This window comes from Callospermophilus lateralis, chromosome 10, assembly GCF_048772815.1.
Source record: "Callospermophilus lateralis isolate mCalLat2 chromosome 10, mCalLat2.hap1, whole genome shotgun sequence".
NCBI classification, from domain to species: Eukaryota; Metazoa; Chordata; class Mammalia; order Rodentia; family Sciuridae; genus Callospermophilus; species Callospermophilus lateralis.
In genome coordinates, this window is record NC_135314.1 from 18,638,290 (window position 1) to 18,664,446 (window position 26,157).

General features: G+C 34.1%; 1 protein-coding gene across 1 annotated transcript in view; it reads left to right on the forward strand.

The window, feature by feature from the left end:
* Window positions 1-3,557: 3,557 nt before the first annotated feature.
* Window positions 3,558-26,157, forward strand: part of LOC143407760 (uncharacterized) — a 29,186-nt gene continuing 6,586 nt past the window's right edge. Inside the window, exons 1-3 of the mRNA XM_077110329.1 lie at window positions 3,558-7,814; window positions 7,913-7,972; window positions 9,649-9,659. Of these exons, the coding sequence (XP_076966444.1) occupies window positions 3,558-7,814; window positions 7,913-7,972; window positions 9,649-9,659 (4,328 nt within the window). The remainder of the gene's footprint in view (window positions 7,815-7,912; window positions 7,973-9,648; window positions 9,660-26,157) is intronic.

Here is a 26,157-nt window from a genome sequence, read left to right on the forward strand (position 1 = left end):
ATTTCATTGCAAAAGGTTTTTACAAATGTCTTAAAAATGCTGTCTAACTTACGTGTCCTTTTTGGACATATATATTCATTTTGGATATCCATGGTTTCTTGTTGTTGTTTAGTGAAAGTTAAGCCTAACAAATGTTTCCAAAATCTCATGTAAATGACCTGGTCAGACATAATTTTACTATCAGTTCAGGTCCTCCATTTTGTACAGTACCTTTCCAATTTCTAAGCAATGTTTACCTAAGAATTTAACTATTCCAGCTCCAGTAAATGACCTCAGGTACCACTTGTAAAAATCTAAAATACGTGAGAATAATTTCATTCAATTTACACTTGGAAATAGTGGATTGAGCTCCCGCAATGAAATACGTATTTTTCTAAGAGCCAACAAAAGATATTCAATATTTGCATTTGTGGAGTTAAATTGTAGTCTTTACATTCAGTTATCTGGAATAGAAGTGGTTTGAATGTGTGCATGTAAGAAAATATCCAACAATATATTTGACTTGGCAAAAAAATCCAAGAATATATTTGACATAAAGGATTAGATTGTTAATATTTCCACTTTTCTTTTCATTCAATTTTTATTTCCAATTAAATAATTATTTTTAATTAATTCCATAAACAGCACATAGATGAATTGCCTCATTTACATATATTGTGGATTGAATGTTTCATAATTGATAAGTCTATGAATTACATATCTGATATGTAATATAAATATATATATTCATATGTAATAAAATATTCATTTTATATATTATTTATAATAAAATATGTGTATTTACTTAGGTGGCTTACATTTAAAATATTATTTAGCTAAATAATCAGGATAAGAAAACAATTAGAAAAAGGTTCAAATAAGATAATTCTTATTAATTAGCTTTTGCTCAAAGTCATAAAATATATATTTGTCCAATATACTCATCCTTAAAAATGTATGCCATATTGTAGTATGAAGTCATTTACATGACAATAGAAAATGATGAGCTTTGGGGCTGATAATTCAGATCCAATTGAAGATTATAGGACTTTTTCCTACAAGAGTATTGAGTATTTTTATCAAAAAATCCCCAGATTCTGTAGCAAATATTAAATACTTTCTAAGGTCTACATTAGAAGGACTGTAATACTGCATTACTTACAATCTATTTATAACAAACTAATGAAAACAATATCATTCAATAATCAAAACAATAAATAGTTACTACCAATTAGAATTGTGGTGTTGCTCCTTAATCTTGAATAGTATAATCAATCACTCACTGAAACTGAAAAACTCTTAGAGATGACAGATGCTCACACCACAGAGTCAGGGTCACATCAAATATAGCCTCATGCCCTTTCTTTTACTGGTGCTAAGAAACAGCAAAATCCATTAAACAAAATGTTGAAGTAAAAAGATTCTCCTGCTAGTCTCTATAATTTAGACAGTTTTGGAAAGACTGCACACTATATCTTTGATGATGTGAATTATAAAATCTACCAATTTCAATGGTCATTTAGGTTCTATTTACACATTTGAAATCTACAATTTATCTGCTTTCATAAACAAAGCTAAGTGTTGATGCATTATTCTTTAACATGATAAAGACACCTTCCACAGGGGAAAAAAAAATATTTGTCTTTCACAAGGAATATGGTACTTTTATTTTGTATTTACTATAACTAATTTTCAAATAAACCTCGAAGGATTTCTTTGTCCAAAGATGAGGTTTTTTTTTTTTTTTTTTTTTTTTCTGGTTGTAATCACAGTATATTCATACCAATTCGTGTCTTCATACATGTACTTTGGATAGTAATGATCATCACATTCCACCATCATTAATTACCCCACGCCCCTTCCCTTACCCCAACACCTCTGCCATATCTAGAGTTCACCTATTCTTTCTATGCTCCTGCTTCCTATCCTACTAGGTCTTTCTATGCTCCTACTTCCTATCCCACTAGGAATCAGTCTCTTTTTTATCAAAGAAAACTTCGAGAATTTGTTTTTTTCTTGGGGGGGGGGGGATTGGCTAACTTCCCTTAGCATGATCTTCTCTAATTCCATCAATTTACCTGCAAATGTCATGATTTTAATCTCTTTTATTGTTGGGTAATATTTCATTGTGTATATATACCACATCTTCTTTTATCCATTCATTTACTGAAGGGCATCTAGGTTGGTTCCATAGTTTAGCTATTGTGAATTGTGCTGCTGTAAACATTGATGTGGTTGTGTCCCTGTAGTATGCTGTTTTATGGAAAGCAGTATGGATATTTCTTGGGAAATTGGGAACGGAACTATCATTTGACCCAGATGTCCTGTCCCTCCATCTATACGCAAAGATGAGTTTTTCTACACCATGTTTCTCTAAAGTCTTCTTTGAATTCTGAAGTCATGAGTTTCAATGTGGAATCTTGCAAAATGTTGTATTTCAAAGGGAAAATGTGAGCTTTATCCTTACTAGTACATTTTAATATGAGTAATTGTAGTGAAGATTCTGTTTATGTTAGTAATTATTCTCTTAAGGTTAGGTCACTATAGAACTCTTCAAGGTCACATGAAACTTAAGTCACCTTAGGTAAGTTATTTAATTTGTCTAATTTTCAGTTATGTTTTCAAGTTTTTATTTCACTCTGTATGGTTTAGACCTGGATGATATTTTGCACTGATAAACAACAACAGGTGAAGTGAACACCAAGTTATTGGCTCAAAAAGTTTCTTAAGTGAAATTTAAGTGGAATTTTTGCCCAATTAAATAAGCTTAAATAAAATCTTACAAGGACCATATAATATTAAAATGAACTCAAAAACTTATAGATTAAGAGCAAAAATTTATTTTTGGAAAGGGTAAAAATGGTTCTTTAGTGACATTTCATCAATATTATCATTTGAATTCTGAGAATGATTAAGACGTTGTGGTGGTTAATTTTATGTTACTTGTCTGGGCTATGATGCCCAGATATTTGGCCAAATATGATTCTGGGTGTGTCTGTGCTGGTGTCATGGGGTGAGATTTACTATTAAATTGGGGACTTTTAGTTCATTAGATTGCACTCTGTAATGGAGCGAGACCTCACCTTGTCAACGAAATGCAACTGGCCTGAATGCAACAAAAAGTCCACCTCTCCCAGACAAGAGGGAACTCTCCAGTGAAGTACCTGTGGATTTCATCTATAAGGTTGATTCTTCCTGGTTCCGGAGCACACTGCCTTTGGATTCAAACTAGAACACTTTCCTGTATCTCTAGTTCCTCCCAGCCAGCCCTCCCCAATCCTGGGAGCCAATGGCTGACAGGAAAGTCCAGGGAAGAAGCAGAGGCCCCTGGTGGGTGGGGCGTGAGGGGTGACTGTGCCACTGGCTACCAGTCCCTGGTCAAAGACCATGAGAGGGCTCTGGTTTTACAGGCAGAACAAGACGGTTGGTGCTGGCGGAGCCTGCGCTTCTCAGAATTCTGAGCTCTTTCTTGAGTCATAATTGACCCCAGCAACGCTTGAGGACATTCTGAGGAGAGAAGTGGATGGTGCTGGACGTGGTTTTCAGAGCTGGTCCGCTGGCTCACTAAAGTGGCCGCGATGTCGTCCTGGTTTGGAGGCCTGGGCTCAGGCTTGGGCCATTTCTTGGGTCAGGTGGGGAACAGCTTGCCTTCCCTCACCGACCATATATCCAGCTTCACCAGGGAAATGCTTCTGGATGTCATAGGAGACATAGAAGCAGGTTTACCTGATTGTGGGAGAAAGGAAGTGGAAGCTACTGATTCTCCATTAAGATCGGAGAATGAAAGACTTCAAAAGTATTGTACTGATCTGGAAGAAAAACATGAAGCATCAGAGCTGCAAATAAATCATCAGTGTGCAAGTTACGGAAATCAACTGCAACAGAAGGAGGTAGAGGCCAGCCATCTGAAAGCAAGACAGATGGCACTGCAAGATCAAGTGTTCAACCTCCAGGCAGCTGCTCAATGGGTAGGTTCAGGAGCTTGTGGTGTACCAACAACCACTGCACTGGCTCCACTTGGTTCCCGGATCAGTAGTGATTTTTCAGCCTTTTCTGATGCTGACATGGACTTTAGTGACCTAATTTCGTCCCACCAAGAAATAAACAGATTGTCAATCGAAGCTTCAAAACTTGAATCTAAAGTTGGCCATTCGAGGCATATTGCTGAGGCTCAGGGAACACAGAATTCTGACCCCAGTGAAATCTTCAAACTGCAAAATACTATCAAGACTCTTGAACAAAACCCAAGTCCAGACATAGATGATCATCAGCATGAAATGTCAGTTTTGGAGCAGAGTGCTACTTTGGCAGAAAAGGGAACAATCCTTCCACAAAATTCTTCATCAATGGAAGAAGTGTTGAGGCTACAACGAGCTCTGTCTGATGCTGAAAAGGAAATAATGAGACTACATGGTTTAAACCAGGATCAGAGTCTTGCTGAAGACAATCTGAAACTTAAAATGCATGTGGAAGCTTTAGAAAAAGAGAAGTCATCATTGAGTCAAGAAAAGGAGGAACTTCAGATAACACTGTCAAAATTGAGCTGTGACTCTCAAGTAATTAAAAACACAGCTTCAACAGACATGAATGTGAATGTCCAATTACATGACTTAAAACTTCACTTGAAGGCAAAGGAGGAAGAACTGAATCAGAGTATCCATGAAAAGAAAATGCTGTTAGGTGAGTTAGAAGAACTGGACCATCAGAATCAGGAAGCTACAAAACACATGATTTTGATAAAAGATGAGCTATCAAAACAACGAAACGAAGGAGACCTTGTCATCCAGAAATTGAGACAAGATCTAGATGATGAAAAAAAGAGAGTCCATCAACTTGAGGATGATAAAATGAACCTCTCCAAAGAGTTGCATGTGCAGAAGGAGAAGTTAACTCTGAGTGCACAGAGCCTCAGTGATTTGCATTTAACCAAGCAGAAGCTTGAAGATAAAGTAGAAGATTTAGTAGATCAGCTGAATAAGTCCCAACAAAATAGCTTCAACGTCCAGCAGGAAAACCTTGAGCTTAAGGAACACATTAGACAAACTGAAGGTGAGCTGTCTGGATGTCAGGGTAAGTTCCAAAGTTCTCTGAATGAAGACTCTAACAGTAATGTGAAGAATGACTTGCTTAAAGAAAGGGAAGCTGAAGTTAGCAACTTAAGGCAAAATCTTTCAGAAGTAAAAGAGCTCAATGAAAATTTAAAGAAAGTTGCTGTTGAACTCAAAAGGGAGAATGAAATTTTGATTTTAGCATGTAAAGATGTAAGATGTAAGTTGGAAGCATCTATTGCTGCTAACAATCAAGTGTCTCAAGAAAAAGACACTGTCAAGGAGACTCTAATAAGAGACAAAGAAGAGATAGAAGCCGAACTGCACCAGGCAGAAACAAGACCGTTGGAAGAAGCAAAGAATCACAGGCAGACTATTCAGGAACTCTCCAATGCATGTCATTTGAATACCTCTGCCTTACAGCTGAAACCTGATTGTGTAGTTCAACTCAAGCAAGAGAAGGACTTTGGAATCGCAGGACTCAAAAAGAATATTGAGCCAATGACTACTGATCCAAAAGAAACTGAGGAAATTCTGGCACCTCATGTCGAAGAACAGAAGCAATTGATACAACTTATAAAGGAGAAAGAAGTTTTTATTGAAAAACTCGAAGAAAAATGTTCAGAACTACAAAAGGATTTAGATGAGTGTTCTCAGGCCTTAAGAGAAAATGAAACTTTAAGGCAAACCATAGAAGAAAAGGACAGAAGTCTTGGCTCCATGTCAGCAGAAAACAACCATCTGCAAGAAGAATTGGAGAGCCTTAAGGAACAGCAGAATCGAGCTGTCCCTGTGGCTGAGCCTAAAACCCTTGATGGTATCCCAGAACTAGAATCAGAGATATCTCAACTGAAAATAGTCAAAAATCATCTGGAAGATGAAATTAAACACCATCAAAAGATAATTACAAATCAAAACAAGCGTAAAATGCGACTCCTTCAGTCTTTACAGGAGCAGAAGAAGGAAATGGATGACCTTAAATACCAACATGAGCAGATGAATGCTGCGCATATCCAGTTAATTTTAGAAAAAGATGAGGAAATTAAGAACTTGCAGAAAACGATTGAACAAGTACAAGCCCAGTTGCCTGGAGAAAGACTCAATGCTCAAACAGAGAATTCTGATATTTTTCAAGAAACAAATGTAAAAAGCCTCAATAGAGAAAGTGGAAGTGAACAACGTGACCTATGGAACGAAAAGGAGTTGTTGAAGCAAACAGTATCAGACCTAAAGGACAGAATATTGATTTTCGAAGTGGACTTTTCTAAATTAAAAGGGGAAAATGAAAAATTGAGGGTAGCATCCAAAGAAAAGGAAAGGGAGTGTCAAGCACTACAAGAGACAAACTCGAAGTTCTCTGTGAGGCTGGGAGAAAAAGAATTGGAGTGTGAGTCAATGAAGGAGAAAGCTCTTGCTTTTGAGCAACTATTACAAGAAAAAGAAGAGGGAGAAGCTGGGGAATTAAGTCAGCTTTCAAATGTAGTTGCTTCACTGCAGGAGAAGACAGTTGTGTTTCAGCAAGAACGAGACCAAGTCATCGTAGCACTAAAACAAGAACAGATGGAAAACAGTACTCTCCAGCAGGAGGTCCAACAGTACCGTGACAAAGAACTACGCTTGAACCGGGAGCTAGAAAGGCTACGCAGCCATCTCTTGGAATCAGAAGAGTCTTACACCCAGGACATTTTGGCTGCAGAAGACCAAGAGACTAAACTGAGAAAGGAAGTCACGCTTTTGGAGGAAAAGCTAGTTTCATCTTCCAAGGCAAGTCATCAAGCCAGCGTGCAGATAGAGTCACTGCAGGAACAGTTGAAGATGGTCTCTCAACAGAGGGATGAGAATGCACTGCAGCTTTCGCTCTCCCAGGCACGAGTAAGGCAGTATGCCCTGTCATCAACTAACCTGCAAAGGGTTCTAGAACATTTCCAAGAAGAAGAAAAAGCAATGTATTCTGCTGAGTTAGCAAAAGAAAAACAGTTGATAGCAGAATGGAAGAACAAGGCAGAAAAACTAGAAGGACAAGTATCATCATTGCAGGAACGTCTGGATGAAGCAAATGCTATGTTGCATTCTGCTTCCAGACTTAGAGAAGAGGTAGATCGGAAGGAACAACAGATCCAAGAACTTAAAAGACAAAACGAGCTCGGAAAAGAAATGTTGCACAAGGCACAAAAGAAATTGTCGACTTTGGCAAACAGCCCAGAAGGAAAAGTGGACAAAGTCCTCATGAGAAACCTTTTTATTGGTCATTTCCATACACCTAAAGGTAAACGCCGAGAAGCCTTACAGTTAATGGGAAGCATCCTGGACGTTCCAAAGGAGGAAATGGAGCAGTTGTTGAGTGAAGATTCCGGTGGTGTTACTAAGTGGATGACTAGTTGGCTTGGAGGGGCACCGAAAAGTGTCCCCAACATACCTTTGAGACCAACTCAACAACCTATGCTTAATAGTTCTTTTTCAGAACTCTTTGTCAAATTTCTGGAAATGGAATCTCATCCCTCTGCCCCACCACCCAAACTCTCTGCTCATGCCATGGACTGTCCAGACTCACCAGGAAGGAGAGAGCAAGGTGGAAATGTACCAGGAAGTGTTAAAGATGCAGCCAAATTCAGAGGTGGCAGAAGCACCAACAGGAATCCATTCTTGGTTCCCCGTTCGGCAGCTGTGCCTCTTAGTAACCTAGCTGGGGTTGGACTTGGTGGACCTGGGCATCCTCTTTTTAAACCCATTGCAGATTTCATGCCTACATTTACATCATTGCCAGTGTCCCCGGACAGTAGTGCCACGGTAGTACTAGAGCACCTTCTAAAGCAAAGGCATTCTCAACCAGAGAAGATTTAGCACTCTAAAGAAGACTTTATAAACACCTTGTGTTTTTTTTACAGAGTGGCCTTTTGGAAAAGAACTCATGCATTTGTAGACAAAAAGAGAAAGAAAAACAGCTGGTATATATAGTTATACAGCTAATAGGTATTTTTGTTGTTGTTGTTGTGTTTTTTTGTTATAGCACTTTTTTAAAAATTTGTTTTGTTTGCTGTAGGACTTTTTGTTTATAAAATTTTGTTCCAATGTAGCAGCTAATCATCACCAGTCTTCAATTCTGATGTACTTTTGTGAGCAACTGTACAGAGCAGCATTAGTGAACCATTAGCTCCAACCTCTTTTGTTAATGATTATATTTGATAAATTTAATGGCATTAAGATAAAAATGATACAATTAATTAACAAGGAAGAAGAAAGATCCAACACTTAAGAAAAGTATATATATCTCAGATTTAGAGTATATGAAGACCCAATATGATATTGCAAAAAGTTGTGAAATTTTATTTGATAAAAGAAAACCTTGTTCAACTAGTAAAAGAAAATTAGAACGGGGAAAGCCTGAACGTGATTTTACTTGGATAAATTCTAAGATACTTTGAATCCAAATTCTATGACCCTTATCCATGTTACTTATTTCCATTTTGTATAGAAAAGTCACTTCACATTAATTCAGTTTTCTAGATGTTAAATATGTCCAGAAGGAAGAGTATTTTCATGAGACAACCCCAAAGTGGAATCACATGATCCATTGCCAATGGAAAAGTTAGTAAGTATGTATCATTAAACATCTGGAGTGTTTATTTACATTCTTTTGGGGGCTCCACAATAATGCTTCTAAAGACATTTTTTAAAACATTTGATCAAAAACATTTGGGGAGAGAAAGAAGGTAACATCAATTTTTGAAAGATGAAAGGCTTTTAAAAAGGAGTAGTTACAACCTTTTTGTAAATTAAGGTAAAAGATGAATCAAAAGTTTCTAGCTTAAGTAGGTGAAATCAGAGAAGAGAAAAAGCAGATTGCATAGCACATACTTCTCTGACACCTGTAGTTTCTAAAACCAGGAAGAACACTTTTATTAAAATTCATTTAAATAAAATTTAATTTTTAATATAAATCATATTATAATTTAATATAAATCAATCTAATTTAAATTTATTTGTATTAATTAATATTGTTTAAATTTATTAATAGTATTTCATTGATATTGTTTATTAATTTATATTAATTATAGTATGATTTTATTTAAAAATTTATTAAATTTTATTTCAATTAATACAATTTAATAGTCAATTTAAATAAGATTTAATATAGATTAAATTATTTAATATTAATTATATAATTTAATATAAATTTTAATAAAATGAATTTTAATAAAAATGATCTTAGTGGTTTTAGAAATTACAGATGTCAGAGAAGTATTAACTCCTTTTTTCTCTTCTCTGATTTTTACCTAACTTAAGCTAGAAACTTTTGATTTATCTTTCACCTTAATTTACCAAAATAAACAAGGGATGACAAAACACCCAGTAGTTATTATCCATCAGCTTTTCCTTTCTTTTTTCTTCATTTCACCTTTACATTTACATTATTTTACCAGAATCAAGATGCCATCAGTTGTTAGGCAGGAACAAAATCACTGAGACAACAACTGTAAGAGGCACCCCAATCTCATTTTGGCTAAGTATTAAAAACCTAGAAATGTCTGAGAACGGATGAGCTCTGATAGTAAAGTTTCCAACCTATGGAAAGTTTCCAAATGCTATGGAAAATGATGGTTTCTCTTTTTGTGTTTTTAAGTTGAGAGCCTTGTAAGTACTATGGTTCTTTATCAGAAATTATATGTGCTTTAAATTTTAAGTCTTTAAATTTCTTATTTTTCCTGGATTATAGAAAAAGGGACTCACAATTCCTTGAGAACTATTAGCATTTTAGTGACAGGAAAAAATTCAATGATGCATAGTTGTTTATTTGCATTCAATGACTATCAACTTTTATCTACTTTGGGAAGGGTCACAAACCACAGACCTTCTGCCTTCTGCTTTATTTCAAAGCTTCCAGCATTAGTTGCAAGAATTCTAAGAAACTCTGGGGATACTCTATGGTACAAAATGCACACTTACTTTTTTTTTTTTTTTTTTGAAAGCATCCCTAAGACAAGAGTCCTTAGGTGAATTTCTTGTTCTAAGTAAATTGACTGAATTATTATGAAGTAATAACTTATTATGCCAAAATGAATAATGAAAGCACATGCTTCCAATCAGAGCAAGGAAGAAACAAGAAGGTGTGATGGGTGGTAAAAATGCATGAGCATGCAAATATGATCCAGCCTTATTAAGTCCAAATTTCTTTCTTTCTTATATATTTATTTTTGAGGTTTCATTCTTGCCTGATATGCATGGAATAACTTTTGGGGTGATATAATCAGAAATTCGGCACTAAAATCTGCCTTCCTGCAACATCACATGGCTTACTCTCCTAAGAAGAATGGTGCAATATCAAAGTCTATATTTTGCTTCGAGTTGCCAAATTGCTTGGAATTTTCTTCCAATAGGCTTCCTATGGTTGGGAAAAGCAGAATTCAGATTTGTCATGAGAGATTTTTATATATTCTGCTCACCCCATTGTGTCTAGGTGAGCCTTTGGATTTCAATGCTGGGAAAAACACTTCTTATATTTCAGAATTGAAGAGCTCTTGGAAACAGTGACCTCACTGCAAACTTGAGAAAAATATGTTATACAGATACTCAGAAAATTACAAAGATTAATATAGATTCAAGATTTTTTTTTTAAGACAAGGAGCTTAATGGAGAAAACACCAAGATAGCCTTAGAAGATTTCATACTTCCTGCATTCTTATAAAAACTTGTATATTGTAAACAAGATAAAACCAAACAGAACAGTTTCTAAGGAAATATTCTGCTTTCAGTTTCCTTGTCTCATAAATTTTATTAAAGTTTTATTAACGACCTTGAATTTGCTAGCCTTTTTATTAAATATTTGATATATGAATCATGCCCAAAATGACTTTCCTAACAAAGAATGTGTGGACTTTCATCTGAGTATGTGCATATATTTATGTATCTTCAGGTCTATAAAGAATTTCAGTAACCTCATGAGTCAGTTTTTGTAGAATCTAATTTCAAAAGTGCTAATCTCTTGCTATAGTATATGGGCTAAAAATAACACTTCTGACTCCATTTTCAACCTGTGATGGTTTCCTAGAGATGCTGAGACTATGTAATCTTCTTTATTCAGCTTATTAACTATTTTTAACAAAACAATGACAACTCTGAAGGGAGTTAAATTAGGGAAGTGGTTGGAAATAGTGCTGTATCCTTCCTATTCCTCCAAATGGTTGGAGTTGGAGAATATCATGCTCGGTGAAATAAGCCAATGCCACAAAACCAAAGGCAAAATGTTTTCTCTAATATGAGGATGCTAATTCACAATAAGGCAGGGTGGGGGTGAGGCAGCCACTAGGGAAGAATAGCATTACCTTAGATTGTGTAGAAGAAAGTGATGGGAGGGGAGGAGATGAGATGTGGGATAGAAAACATAGTAGAATGAACAGACATTATTACTGTATATATGTAAATGCATGACCAATATGATTCTGCAACATGTACACTCAGAAAAATGAGAAATTATATCCCATCTGTGTATGCTGTATCAAAATGCATAAATGCATTCTACCTTCATGTGTAACTAGTTAAAACAAATAAAATAATTTAAAAAAGTAAATAAAAGTAACATATTTTAAGCGACTACTAAAGATTACTAAGGAGGTGAAAGACTTGTACACTGAAAACTTTAATACATTGGCAAAATAAGTGAATAAAATATGAATGAATAGAAAAATAATCCATGTTCATGGATTGAAAGATTTAATACAGTCAAATTATTTATAGTACCCAAAGTTAGCTGTAGATTCTATGCAATATCTGTCAAAATTCCAATGGTAGTGTTCACAGAACTAAGAAAAACAAATCCTATTGTGTACAACTAGAGAGATGAAATGAAAATTTGTGCTCTCTATATGTGCAATGAATTGAAATGCATTCTACTGTCATGAATAACAAATTAGAAGAAAGAAATACATTTAAAAATTTTTCATAAAAGGACTGCACATGTGGCTTAGGAGTGAAGTGCCTCTGAATTCTCTAAGACCAAAAAATAAAAGAATTACACAAATTTCAAATACACAGTTCAGTGGGGACAAGTGTATATATATAACCACATAAGCCACCTGATTGAAAAAGTATTCCCACCACCTGAGAAATTTTTTCTGACCTTTTCCTGTCAACTCATGATGCTTCTCCAGTAATAACTAATGATTTATGTCACCACAGATTAATTTTATTTATTTTAGAGTTTCATGTAAATAAAACCATGAAGCGTGAAAAAAAAAAAAAAGAAAAACAAATCCTAAAACCATAAAAGATCCAAAATGACCAAATGGATCTTGAGAAACAATACATATGGCACATGATGATTTGTGATTTGAAGACATATTATAAAGCTACAGTAATATAAATTATATTACACTGACATGAAAACAAATACACAGAACAATGAAAGATGGTAGAAAACTAAGCAATGAACCTATGCTAATATGATCGATTACTCTTCACAAGGGTACCAAGAAAATGAAATGAGGAAAAGACAGTGCCTTCAACCCCTTGTCAAAAATAGATACCCACTCGCAAAGGGATAAAAGTGAAACTTTACAACCATATAAAATTCCATTGAAAATTAATTAAAAACTGCAATATATAGGACCTGAAACTGAAACTACTAGAAGAAAAGAGGGATAAAGCTTTGACACTAGTTGAAGCAATGAAAGAACAAGTAACAAAAGAAACATATAGACAAGGAGGACTATCTGAAACTCTAAACCCTCTGCATAGCACAGGAAACACTACAACAAAGAGAAATATCACCTATATGTGATGGAAGAAAATGCTTACAAGTCATACACATGATAAGGGATTAATATTCAAAATATGTAATAAATTGCTACAACTCAACAACAAACCTAATTAAAACTGGGCAAAAGACTTGAATAGACATTTGTCCTCTGAAGACATGAAAAGGCCCAAAATGTGTATGGAAATGTGTTATATACCACTAGTCATCAAAGAAATGAAATCTGAAAACACAGTTAGCTGTGTTTTCATACCTGTTAAGATGGCCATTACATTTTAACAAAAACAACAGAAAAAGTTATTGAGGATATTGAGAAAATTCAAGTCATATACAGTGTGGGTAGAAATGTAAAAGAGTTAAGTAAACATCATGGTAGACAGTATGGAGGTTTTTCAAAATTTAAAAATGAAATTATCATTAATCCATCAATTCCACTTGTAGGTATACCTAAAATGATTGAAATCAGGATCGTACAGTGATACCTGCATTCCCATGTTTGCTGTAGCATTATTCCCAGTAGCCAAGATGTGAAAACAACATGTATGTGATTTTTGTATACAATTGTATACTATTCAGCCATGAATTAGCCAATCATGAATTAATCCAGTAATAAAAGACAAAAACAACAAAACAACAACAACAAAAACTGCTGCAGAATTTCACTTACATTTCCCCACAGTAGTCAGAGTCATAAAAACAGAGTGCATGGTAACAGGTACTAGGGGAGGAGGAAATGTGAAGTAACTATCCACAGATCTTAAGTTTCAGGTTTGCAATAATGATAAATTCTAGAAGTAACGCCACAATACTGTTGTTGTCCCCATTAAAGTTTGTTAAGAGGGAAGAACTCGTGCTAATGGTTTCTCCCTGAAATAAAAAAAAAAAAAAAAAAAAGGGTATTCACTGGAGGTGATTGTCATAAACTTTAACTCTGTGAAACAAACATAGTACCTTGCATCAGTGATATACAAACCTCAGCAACCAAAGACATTTGTATTGAAATCATACATTTTAAGACTATTGGTATTATATCACATATTTAAGAAAAACTACTACTGATAGTAATAGTTTTTAGCACAAAATGGTACTTTAGAAGTCTGTAATAATAAACTCCCCAAATCAATTAGATTAACTTCATTGACTTATAGTCTATTGATTTTTTAGAATGAATTTCATTAATTTCAAGTCATTTGTTCACAACTCAATATATAAATATTTCTCTGTATTGTTTTATAAAGGGCAGAGAAGTTCTCTTTGAGAGACTATTTGGAATATGTCACAAAATGGCCAATAATAAAGAAACATAAAGGCCAAAAGAAACAAGCTTTGCATATTAATTTAAAAAGAGAGCAGAAATGTGTTTACTAAGGCATTACAACCAACACTGATTTTCAGCCAATTGTTTAAAATAGGCACTCATATTTCATTCATGCATATTTTGCAAGGATATAGAACCATAATTTGATTGCCTATCACAGATACTTTATTTAGAAAGTTTTAGTATTGAACACAATCAGAAATACTACAATAAGTGAGAGAATGGTGCGAATATGCACTTCTTCCAGCACTTGTCACAGAGGATGTTGACATTTGATTTAATGATTGGTGATTTTTAGAACATTTCTGGCAATGTTCCTTTTCTATTATTGCTTTCAGTACTGTTTCTTCCTATGGTCTGAGTCCAACTTACTTGCTATGGGCAGAGAGAAAATATTTATTAGAATCAGACATTTCTGTGGGCTTTAATTTACTCTTCATTGGTTATGAAATCTTACATTTGGATTGTGCAAAACCATCATATGAAAATTGGATTTTCTGTTAAAACCTAAGTTTCTGAGATGCATACATTGAACTTTTCAATTTATGTGTGATTAACTCTATTGTGATATAAATTGATAAATGTTGTTCATTTAATTAAACTATAAATTTTGGTATGTCAGGATCTCAAAGGAACACCAATATTTCTTATACTATAATTGATAATAGATATTTAAACCAATGATAATGTAATAAGAAAATGTATTATATAACATGTAACTTCATTGAAATATGTGAATGTTGTTAGTCATAGATAAAACATTTAAAAATAGCTGTTTAGACAAAAATTAACAATAAGAAATTTTAGAGGCCATTTTTGCAGAGACAACTCCAGGAATCATTAACATTTAGTATTTAAAAATACTAATTTTAAATCAAAAGAGAGACACTAAAATGTACATATAAGGAGCATTCTCATTTTTACATGCATTAGGTTGTTTCCCTCTTTCTATCCAGTTTATTAAAAATTTCACACAGTGAGGATTGCACTGAAATTGATGTTGTAAGGTTCTTAAAATTTTTGGAGAAGGTTTCTTAGAATGACCTCATGATATAATTCACTCTGTAAAGGAAAGAAACATATTAGTTATTTCTGACTTACAAGCATTTGTTAGTGTAAGTTGTTTGTGTAAGTAGCTTTCATGGATTATTTTAGATTAGTTGAGTCTCTTCCTATTTTTTCTCACTAGGGGAACTTAAAAAACTGCTAAATAAATAAAATATTTGTGATACTCCAAATAAAATACAGATATAATCAAGGTGTTTCCACAATACACATAGTTCTCTCTTTTGCAGATCAGTTTATATTCAGTTATTTTTTCTCATAAAACCTTCCAAATCATATCATTCCTTTTCATCAATTATTGGAAGTCCATTTGGTAATTGTGGCTACCCTAGAGGGATAAAAATTATAAAAGAAGCTTTTAATATAGGCCTTAGAGAATAAAGGCAGAATTGTAAATGAAAGATACAAATATCCTTCCTGTCTTTGGCAATGCCCAAATTTCTATGCTAAAATAGAGCTGAGGATTAGAAATGAAGTACAGTATCAAGCAGGTAGTACCCCTGCTGCACTTAATCAATAGTAGATTTTCCCAGGGGCCTCAAAAATCATTAAAGTTCAATTTAAAATGAATCCAGGTTAGTTTACAAGTACCAGGGTCATCCACCCTAGAATGAGCTCTCACATGTGTAGACTGCTCTGTACAGCTGTTATTTCTCCCTGAGGCTTAACCCTGCACACTTCCTCCTCCTCCTCCACCTCCTAATTCCTTTCCTGGGCATGTCCTCAAGTGCCTCCAAGAGATCTGAACTCTGCCCTTGCAACACTTAAGATTCTTACTGTTTTATGCTTCAGAGTCTGATCTGTTTATAGAAATCAGATAGATGATACAAATAAATGTGGAAAGATATTTGTTGAAAAAAAAACTGAAAGGTGAGCAGTGGTGTATTCAAAAATGAATCAGGATGACATTTGAAAAGTCGGAAGAAGGAAGCATACAAATTCAGTCTTAAAGAGCAATAATATGGTAACCTGGGTTAACAATCTCATCAGAACTAGAAGTCAATCCTTTACCATTCCTTCCAAAGAAATTGTGTTCCTGGGAACTGCATGAAGGTTGACATCCTGAAGTTATTAAATTCACTGGCCACGCTTACCATGCTTCCCCTTATGATTTTCCCCTGTGATCACTTGGTAGTCTGAGTTCATATCAATGTTCAAAAGACAGGAATCATTTTTCTAATTTTGTGTTGCAAGGACTGAAGCACGTATATTTTTAAAATGTTTTCTTGTTTTAAGAAGATTCTCATGTTGTTCCAAAAAGCTATACCTTATGTAAGTCCTTCTTGGGGAACATCACTTTGACTTTTGTTAATTTTTTTATTGTTGTCATCATGAAAAGAAATCCCAAACAATAATTGAAGAAAGGAAGTTGTTATCATTTGAAGAAAGGAAATTGTTATCTGATACTGAAATCTTAAGAACACCTAGTTCAACATGGAACAGTGACCACCTCAAGTATGGAGGTGACAACCAGAAAGACCCTTTGACAACACCTAGAAATACTTAATTAAAAAAATTAAGCTCCACCCTTTATGTCCCTATATCTGCCCCAGGCTACAAGTGGAAGACAGTTCCCAGTATGCACTGGGGCCCTCTTCAGGTTTGTTCCTTAACTTGTGTTACAGTTGAGTCGCTTCTCCTCTCTATTTTCTTTGTCAAGTGTCAGTAAATAAATGCCCTCACTTTCTGACCTCCAGGGGAGTGATTCCAGGGAGCTTTCTATGTGATTCTTCAGAAGGTCCTCAGGGGACTGAATCCCAGCTGTGCACAGTGCTAACTGGCTTAAAAATATCTGATTAATCAACTCTTTTTATTTTCCTGTCTCTATCAAAGCTTTTGGGAATACTTTTCAAATATAATATATGCAAAAATATTTCTTGTCTCAGCCTATGATTTCAGGGTGAATTCATTCTAAAAACCTATCACTTAGTATTTAATTCTAAACAGGATTTAGATTCAGCTAACAAAGGAATGAACATTACCTAAATACACTAAAACGGCTATGGTTTATAAGCATCTGGTTGTAATCTTTCCCTGATTAAGAGCTAGTATTTCAAGAAGGAAAATTTATTTTTATTCAGAGGCTTAAAATTGCAGAATTATGATCTGACAATAGATACAGTTTTACTACAGAGTGTGTCATAAACCCAGCCTCAACACACCCATCTAAATTCTCCTGTGAGTCTCATAGGAAAGTTAGTAACTCTATTTTCCAGAACTCCTTCCCTATCTGTATCCTGGACTATGCCACTAAGACTCATTCCCTGAAGATTTAGAAGGTAAAAGAGTTAATAGAGACTGCATGCTAGGGACCAAATCATGAGCAAATACTTCATTTTGGGACAAATTCATTGACTTACCAAATATCATAGGAGTCATGTATGTTAATATCACAAACTGAGATAGTCAAGAGCCAATCGCCAGGTATATCTTTTTCATAGCTCCTTTAGGGAGAGATCTTCAGTATTTTTAGTGCTGTCAGCTGCATATATTGTCATTGTAGACTTTAAAAGTCTTGCTCTATCAAAGATTATATGTGCCTATATTTTCCTCTATTAAAAGTATTTGTTCTGGATCTGGTAAGTGTTCTATTTTCTTACTTAAATCCTAGCAAATGCAAGAGGATATCAGATAGCCCAGTGAGAAATAAATGGCAGGTGAATGCATGGAAATGATGTTGCCAGATATAATCAGGCATTGTTTGAGACGTGAAGCTTCTTCCATTGACAAGAATCAATCTTATTTTTATAACTGGGCCTATTTCTCTAGGCTTATGCTTGAGCTACTTATTGTGGGGTGTGTGTGTGTGTGTGTGTGTGTGTGTGTGTGATGTGAGAGAGAAAAAGACTTGGTTAGTGAATAATAAATCCACTTAATGTGACTTTTTCTGCAATTATTTAATGTTCTCAGAGGTAAAACAGTATTTTAAATCTACTTATTGCTTTCATTAACAATGGTCTAGCTATTTGAACTGATTATCTTTATTATACACAAAATATTGAAAACAGAAGCATGCAGTAGAGTTTTTCAATGAGAATTTCATGAGTTTGTATCATCTCTACTTCTTCCCTTCCTGTCTTCAACTTTTATACCAAACCTCAAATAAAACAAAATCAAAATCAAAGCAAAAACAACAACGACAAAAATAACACAAACCAATATGTACTAACCCCCCCACACATACACACACACACCATTTTTTAGGAATAATTAAAAATTATTGACAAGGATAGAGACTGGTTGTTGAAAATCAGTGTCATGAAAGAGAATGTTTATTGAGGAAATTATAGTTTTGTCAATTTGACACAGCAAACATGGTTTGAGCATGACTGTAATAAAAACAACAACGGGAAACATGACTGTCAAAATTGGGGGTGTGGGGATGCTACCCATGTCTAGTAAGTAGGCCCTAAGGGTCCTGATAAATACCTTACAAAGCACAGACTACATAGTATCTGACACCCAAAAGTTATATGGTTTTATATGTCAGCAATAAATGCTGAGAAATTGTTTTAGTATAGGGAAAGCAAATGCAAGTGGTAGAGAGTGACTTGTCACTTTTGCGGTATTTCTACAATGGTGTGAGTTACTTTCTCACTGAAAATTTCATTATTCGTATAAAAAGGGGATTTCTACACCTAGAGTTAGAATAAAAAGCATCTGTCTATATAATCATATGTACTATAACCAGAATAAGCAACATTTAAAAAAATGTTCCTGAATATGGATTAATATTTAGGTGTTTGAAGAAAAACATGTCTTACATATCTCACAAAGTACTAAAACAAAGCAGGGCAAAAAAAAAAATGGGAAACATTTTAAAGAAATGTAGACTAGAAATATAATGTAAGAAAAAGATTGGTAGATTTAAAAAGTTTTCATGTCTAGAATAAAATATGATTTATATAGCATAGTTTGGTCAATTTCATATTAATGAATATTTATTCATCACTATTTTAAAAATCTATAAATAAGTAGAAGAAAGACCAATAAAGTAGGGGAAGGGGAACAGCAGGAAGGGAAAGGGCAAGGAAAAGGGAAGGGCTGGCGACTGAAGTAAAGCAAATTATATCCCATGCCTGTATAATTATGTCAAAATGAACCCCAATATTATGGATAACTACAATGTACTAATAAAAAATTGAAAATGAAAACATGATTTTTGGGTTAAGGAAGGGAGTGTGAGGATCATATGGAGAGGTAGACCTTACACCAAGCTCCCTGCCTTTCTAGGTAAGAAAAATATGCATGCATAGTGACTGTCTGTCTACACTGCAGTCATGAATGTGCATGAAGCTTAAAGGGGAAATGCAAAATCATCAAATTTATTTTAACAATAAAAGTGATTTTGCATTTCTGGCATTTCTAAGGATTCTGTTAATGCTCCTTAGAAATAACAGAGAGGATTCTTGATTTATGGATTCTTGTTATCATCCTTTCTCTAATATTGCATATGATCAGGATCAGTGTAGTGTGATCATAGGAATTGGATTCTGAAATGGAAAAATGGCAAACAACTAAAAGAAAAAAGAGTGAAACAAGAATATACTTGTAGGAACCAATGTGATTTTTTAAAAAATAAACTAGAAGATCAAGATGGGAACATGAATTTGAGACAACTATGAAGGATTTAATGTTCATATGAAGTAATTAAAAGAAAGATCTCTGAGCCCATCACTACAAATTCTTTCCAAGTCACATGAGTAGAAATGGTGAAGTTGAGGATTTTGAAGTTATTACACAAAGAAAATTAGGAAAAAGCATTATACATTTATTTGTCACTTAGTTACTTAAAATGTAATGAACAAATCACTTAAATTAGTAGAATTTTTTTTCCTGAAAGAGTGATATTGTTTCATTTTTTCTGAAAGCAACAATAATATATGCTATATGTTTGATTTTTGAACAAATATCAAATACTGTTCAATAATAATTTTATATCTTTCAGTAATATTCTATTAAATACAGTAATACCCTCCCCTCCAATGTATTATATTTTCATTATCTACTTGCTATTACATGAGAAAATTCTTTGTTTTTCCAACTAGATGAGACTCATAGAACATGAACTTTAAGAAAAATTATAGTAGCAAGTATACCACAAATGTAAAATAAAATATAATTCCATACAAATATGAGAAAGAAGCTTAGTTATTTTTCTGCTGTCACATAAAGTTTTAAGTGTCTGCACAGTGACATCAATTTTTGGTTCAAGATGAGAATACACTGACACATGCTCCCACAGTGATGTGCTGCCCTCTCCAAGGTTTCAAACCAATGTGACCATCAGACCTTGGGCTTGAACATCCAGAACCATGATCCAATATCAACCACTGTTTACTTCATATATAAACTGTGTCAGCCTGTATTTCCTTAAAGAGAAAGAAAGTCAACTAACTCAATGCCTAATAGAGTATACATCATCCAAGGCAGAGTGCTCTCAAGATAGCTCATCAAATATCCTGTTATCTTTGTAATACAAATATTTAGGTACACAGTAGACACTGCATTGCTCCTAAAAAATTTGCTAACAAAACACTAAAAGGTGCCAAATAAAAGTGGGGGGATGTCATACCCTGATATCTTTAAATGGATGGTAATTCTAAGGATCACACTTAAAATGTTTAGGCCTGAGGCAGAACATATTGAAAGATGTTCACTTACTCAATAAAAGTAAAATTATGGATATGGCACTGGGAAGAAAAAAATTATTGAAGTCACTTGCTGGTATTGTTAGTTTTACATAACTATTCATCTCAGAAATCAATAAAGGTTCTACATTTATAATGAATGTATCAGAGATTAAAATTGAAGAAATGGTAGAGTGACTTCTGCAAGATGCCTGACTAAAAGTGCCCAGCACATTTCCTTTCACAATGAAGGATGAAAAAAAAGGGAAAAACAATAGCCATTTTACTGGAATGTTTGAGAATAGGGCTGAGATGCTGCAGAATAAGAAGGTAAATAAAGTTATTTATTTATCATTATTTATTTATTCTAATTAGGTATGTATGACAGCAGAATGTATTTTGATTTATTGTACACAATTGCTATACAACTTTTCATTCCTCTGGTTGTACATGATGTAGTGTTGCACCATATGTGGAGTCATACATGTACCTAGGGTAATGATATCCATCTCATTCTACCATCTTTACTGACCCCATACCCTTTCCCCTCCCTTCCTTCCCCTTTGCCCAGTCAAGATTCCCCATTTTTCCCATGACTCCCTATTATGGATCAGTATCCACTTATCAGAGAGAACATTCAGTCTTTGGTCTTTGGGGATTGGCTTAATTTGTTTAGCATGATCTTCTCCAACTCCATCCATTTACTTGCAAATGCCATAAATTTATTCGCTTTTAATGTTGAGTAATATTTCATTGTGGATATATGCCACATTTTCTTTATCCATTCATTTATTGAAGGGCATCTAAGTTTATTCCACAGTTTAGCTATTGTGAACTGAGCTGCTATAGACATTGATATGGCTGTACTACTTATAGTATGCTGATTTTAAGTCCTTTGGGTATATACTGAGGAATGGGATAGCTAGCTGGCAAATTGTGGTTTCATTCCAAGTTTTCTAAGGAATCTCCATAGTGCTTATCAGATTGGTTGCATCAGTTTGCAGTCCCACCAGCAATGTATGAAGTGTGCCTTTTCCTCCACATCCTCACCAACACTTATTATTGTTTGAATTCTTGATATTTGCCTTTCTGGCAATATCATAGAATAGTTTTGATTTGCATTTATCTAATTACTAGAGAAGTTGAACATTTTTTATATATTTGTGAATTAATTATACATCATTTTCTGAGAAATGTCAGCTCCTTAGCCCATTTATTTATCAGTTTGTTTTTTAGGTGTTAAGTTTTTGGAATTTATATATACTATAGGTTAGCACTCTATCTGACTTGTGTGTGGCAAAAATTTGCTCCCAAAATGTGGGCTCTCTCTTCACCTCGTTGATTCTTTTGCTGACAAGAAGCTTTTTTAGTTTGAATCCATACTATTTATGAATTCTTGATTTTATTTCTTGTGCTTTAGGAATCTTGTTAAGGAAGTCAGGGCATAATCTGCTATGATACAGATTTGGGCCTACTTTTTCATCTATTAGACACAGGGTCTCTGGACTAATTCTTAGGTCCTTGATCCACTTTGACTTGAGTTTTGTGCATGGTGAGAGATAGGGGTTTAATTTCATTTTTCTTCACATAGATTTCCAGGTCACCTAGTACCATTTGTTGAAGAGGCTATCTTTTCTCCAACTTATTTATTTATTTTTGGTACCTCTGTCTATTATGAGATAAATATATTTATGTAGTTTGTCTCTGTGTCTTCTATTTTGTACCATTGGTCTACGTGTCTATTTTGATGACAAAACCATGCTCTTTTTGTTACTATAGGTTTGTATTATAGTTTAAAGTCTGATATTGTGATGCCTCCACTTCACTCTTCTTGCTAAGGATTGCTTTGACTATCCTAGGACTCTATTTTTTCCAAATGAATTTCATGATTGCTTTTTTTTATTTATATAAGAAATGACATTGGATTTTAATTGGAATCATTGAATCTGTATAGCACTTTGAGTAGTATGACAATTTTGACAATATTAATTTTGCCTATCCAAGAGCATGGGAAATCTTTCCATTTTCTTATGTGTTCTTCAATTTCTTTCTATAGTATTTTGTAGTTTTCACTGTAGAAGTCTTACACCTCTCTTGTTATACTAATTCCCCAGTTATTTTTTTGGGGTGGGGGGCAGTTGAGGCTATTATGTATGATGTAATTTTCCTGATTTCTCTTTCACAGGATTCATCACTGATGTATACAAATGCATTTTTATGTCTGGGTTTTCATTCTATATCCTGCTACTTTGTGGAACTCATTTATTAATTGTAGAAGTTTCCTGGTGGAGTTTTTTGAATCCTCTAAATATTGAGTCACATTGTCAGCAAATAATTATAGTTTGAGTTCTTCATTTCCTATTTGTATCCCTTCAATTTCTTTCATCTAATTGTTCTGGCTAGAGTTTCAAGGACTATGTTGAATAGAAGTGGTGAAAGAGGGCATCCCTATCTTTTCCAGTTTTTAGAGGGAATGCTTCCAATTTTTCTCCATTTAGAATGATGTTGGCCTTAGGCTTAGCTTTTACAATGTTAAAATGTGTTCCTCTTATCCCTAGTTGTTTTAGTATTTTGAACATGAAAGAGTGCTGTAGTTTGTCAAATGCTTTTTCTGGATCTATTGAGATGATCATACGATTCTTACCTTTAAGTCTATTGTTGTGATGAATTATATTTATTGATTTCCATATGTTGAACCAACCTCATATCCCTGGGATAAACCACACTTGATCATGGTGCAATATTTTAAAAATATGTTTTTGTATGAGATTTGCCAGAATTTTATTGAGAATGTTTTGCATGAAAGTTTATCAGGGATTTTGGTCTGAAATTTTCTTTCTTTGATGTATCTCTTCTTGGTTTTGGTATCAGAATGATATCAGCTTTGTAGAATGAGTTTGGATGATTTCCTTCCTTTTCTATTTCATGGCATAAATTGAGGAATATTGGTATTAATTCTTCTTTCTAGGTCTTGAAGAACTCAGCTATGAATTTGTCTGGTCCAGGGTTTTTGTTTGTTGGTAGGATTTTGAGAATGTCTCTATTTTCTTGCTTGAAACTGATATTTTTAAAAGTGTATGTCCTCTTGACTCAGTTTGGATTGATCGTATGACTCTACAAATTGGTTCGTGTCTTTGAGATTTTCTATTTTACTAGATTATAAACTTTCAAAATAATTTCTAATTATCTTTTATATTTCAATAGTGTCTGTCTTGATATTTCCTTTCTCTCATGAATTTTAGTAATTTGAGTTTTCTCTCTTTCCTTTTGTTAGGGTGCTAATGGTTTGTCAATTTTATTTATTTTTTCAAAGAACCAGATTTTTGTTTTGTCAATTTTTTGAATTGTTTATTTTTTATTGATTTCTGCACTGATTTTCATTATTTCCTGTCTTCTGCTGCTTTTGGTGTTGCTCTGTTCTTCTTTTCCTAGGGCTTTGATATATAATGTCAGGTCATTTATTTGTTGACTTTTTATTCTTTTAATGAATGAGCTTAATGCAAGGAATGTTCTTCTTAGCACTGCCTTCATAGTGTCCTATAGATTTTAATAAGTGTTATTGGAGTTCTCATTTATCTCTAAAAATATCTTTATCTCCTCCCTCATTACTGAATCTCTCAATCTACATCAAAAAAACTCTCAAGGTAAGAATTAGCAGTTGTCTTGAATTTAGTGATTTTCCACCTATTGAATTTAAATGACATATATTTTGTTTTTCAAAATTACCAAAATATATAAAAGGGAAGAGCTTCTGACATAAAGAAAATATTCAGAACTACTAGAAAGGAAATAATTTATTGTTCCATTTTAAGCATGCTGTGTATGAATGGATTTTATAAATATTTGCTTAATGAGGATCCAGGATCCAAGGGTCCTCTTTTTCAGAGAGAGAAACATGGAAGGAAATGAGACAGAAGACCCAAGGAGAAAGTGACAAGAGATGAAGTATGAGGGGAAGTAAGTCTTGTTCTGTAGCGTGAAGGGGATATTAAGGAAAAGGCATGTTGATTCAGCTCCAAAATTGCTTTGGTCCCAATTTGTATGTCTAAATAAATGAAAGACCATCTAGGAAACAACAAGCCCAATGTCTGACATATAATAAGCCATCGAAAAACTGGAGCTTCCTCTACCTGAGCCTTTGCCTTCTTTTCTCAGTGACGTCATGGATGCTCATGACTTTCACAATTGCTTCCACATAGACAAGACTGAAATTTCTTTATGATATTGGTGATTTATTTTGATCATGTTATAGACAACAGAACTACCTTTAATTTTTTGTCCTACTTATAAAAGTCACTATATGTGAAAGCATCTACTTTCACAGCTTGCATAACATTGATGGACTCTTTTCAATTCTTATTTTCACCTGCTTCCTCATGACAATGAGAATTCAAATTTATGGGTAATATATCATTCACTGAACAACTTCTCAGTCGAAATCAATCCTTCTACTATTGTATTGTCACTAGAGTATTATGTTAATCTTACTACAAATATGTGTGAAATATTTCATTGATAATGCCAATTCTCAAAAATACAAATCTGCTAAGTACAAACTTAGGGTGTCTTGCATAGAATCGATCATCCTATGTTTATAGACTCAAAAAGCCTGGATGATTTACATCTTCAACCTGTGTTTTAACAAAGCTACATTATTAAGGGCTCTCTACTTCTGGCTTATTCTTTCTTACTTAGTCTTTTCCCCCATATGAGATGTTCACCACCCCAGTCATCAATGATTGACCTTGAATGGTAATTCAAGGATCACTGTACATAATATCTTCTCCATTGATTGACTCTATTCAGTTTTGTTCTTAATAGCAGGAAATGTATATAACACATCTTTGTGTTGTTCACAACTTCTAACACAATGCCTTGTACCTTTTAGGCACTGAATATATGTATAAGGATACACGTATGATTCTTTGGTGCTTTTTGTCACATGTGCTCAAGAATGAAGCAGGGTTTTCCCTCTGTATCCCCCATAGTTTCCAGGAATATTCCAAACATATTTAGAAGAAGAGAAATGCTTTTATTTGAATGGTCAGTTTTGAATACAGTAGGTAGGTATACCTCACAGATAGAAATATAAAATGACAAACAGCTGTGGTCAGAATAAACCATGTTAAAAGACTGAATCTGAGTGATCAGAAATGTCCTTCAACAAGAGGAGCAACAACCACTGTAACCAGATTCAAGCAAAGTGTGATAGATCTTACACTGAAAAAAAAAGGATCATTATTTGTGATTCAAAACTTAAGCAAACACAAAACACCTAAAGACATAGAGGCACCCTGCTATAATTTGGATCTGGAATGTTGCCCAAAGGTTATGTGTTGAAAGCTTGGACCCCAATGTAATGGCATT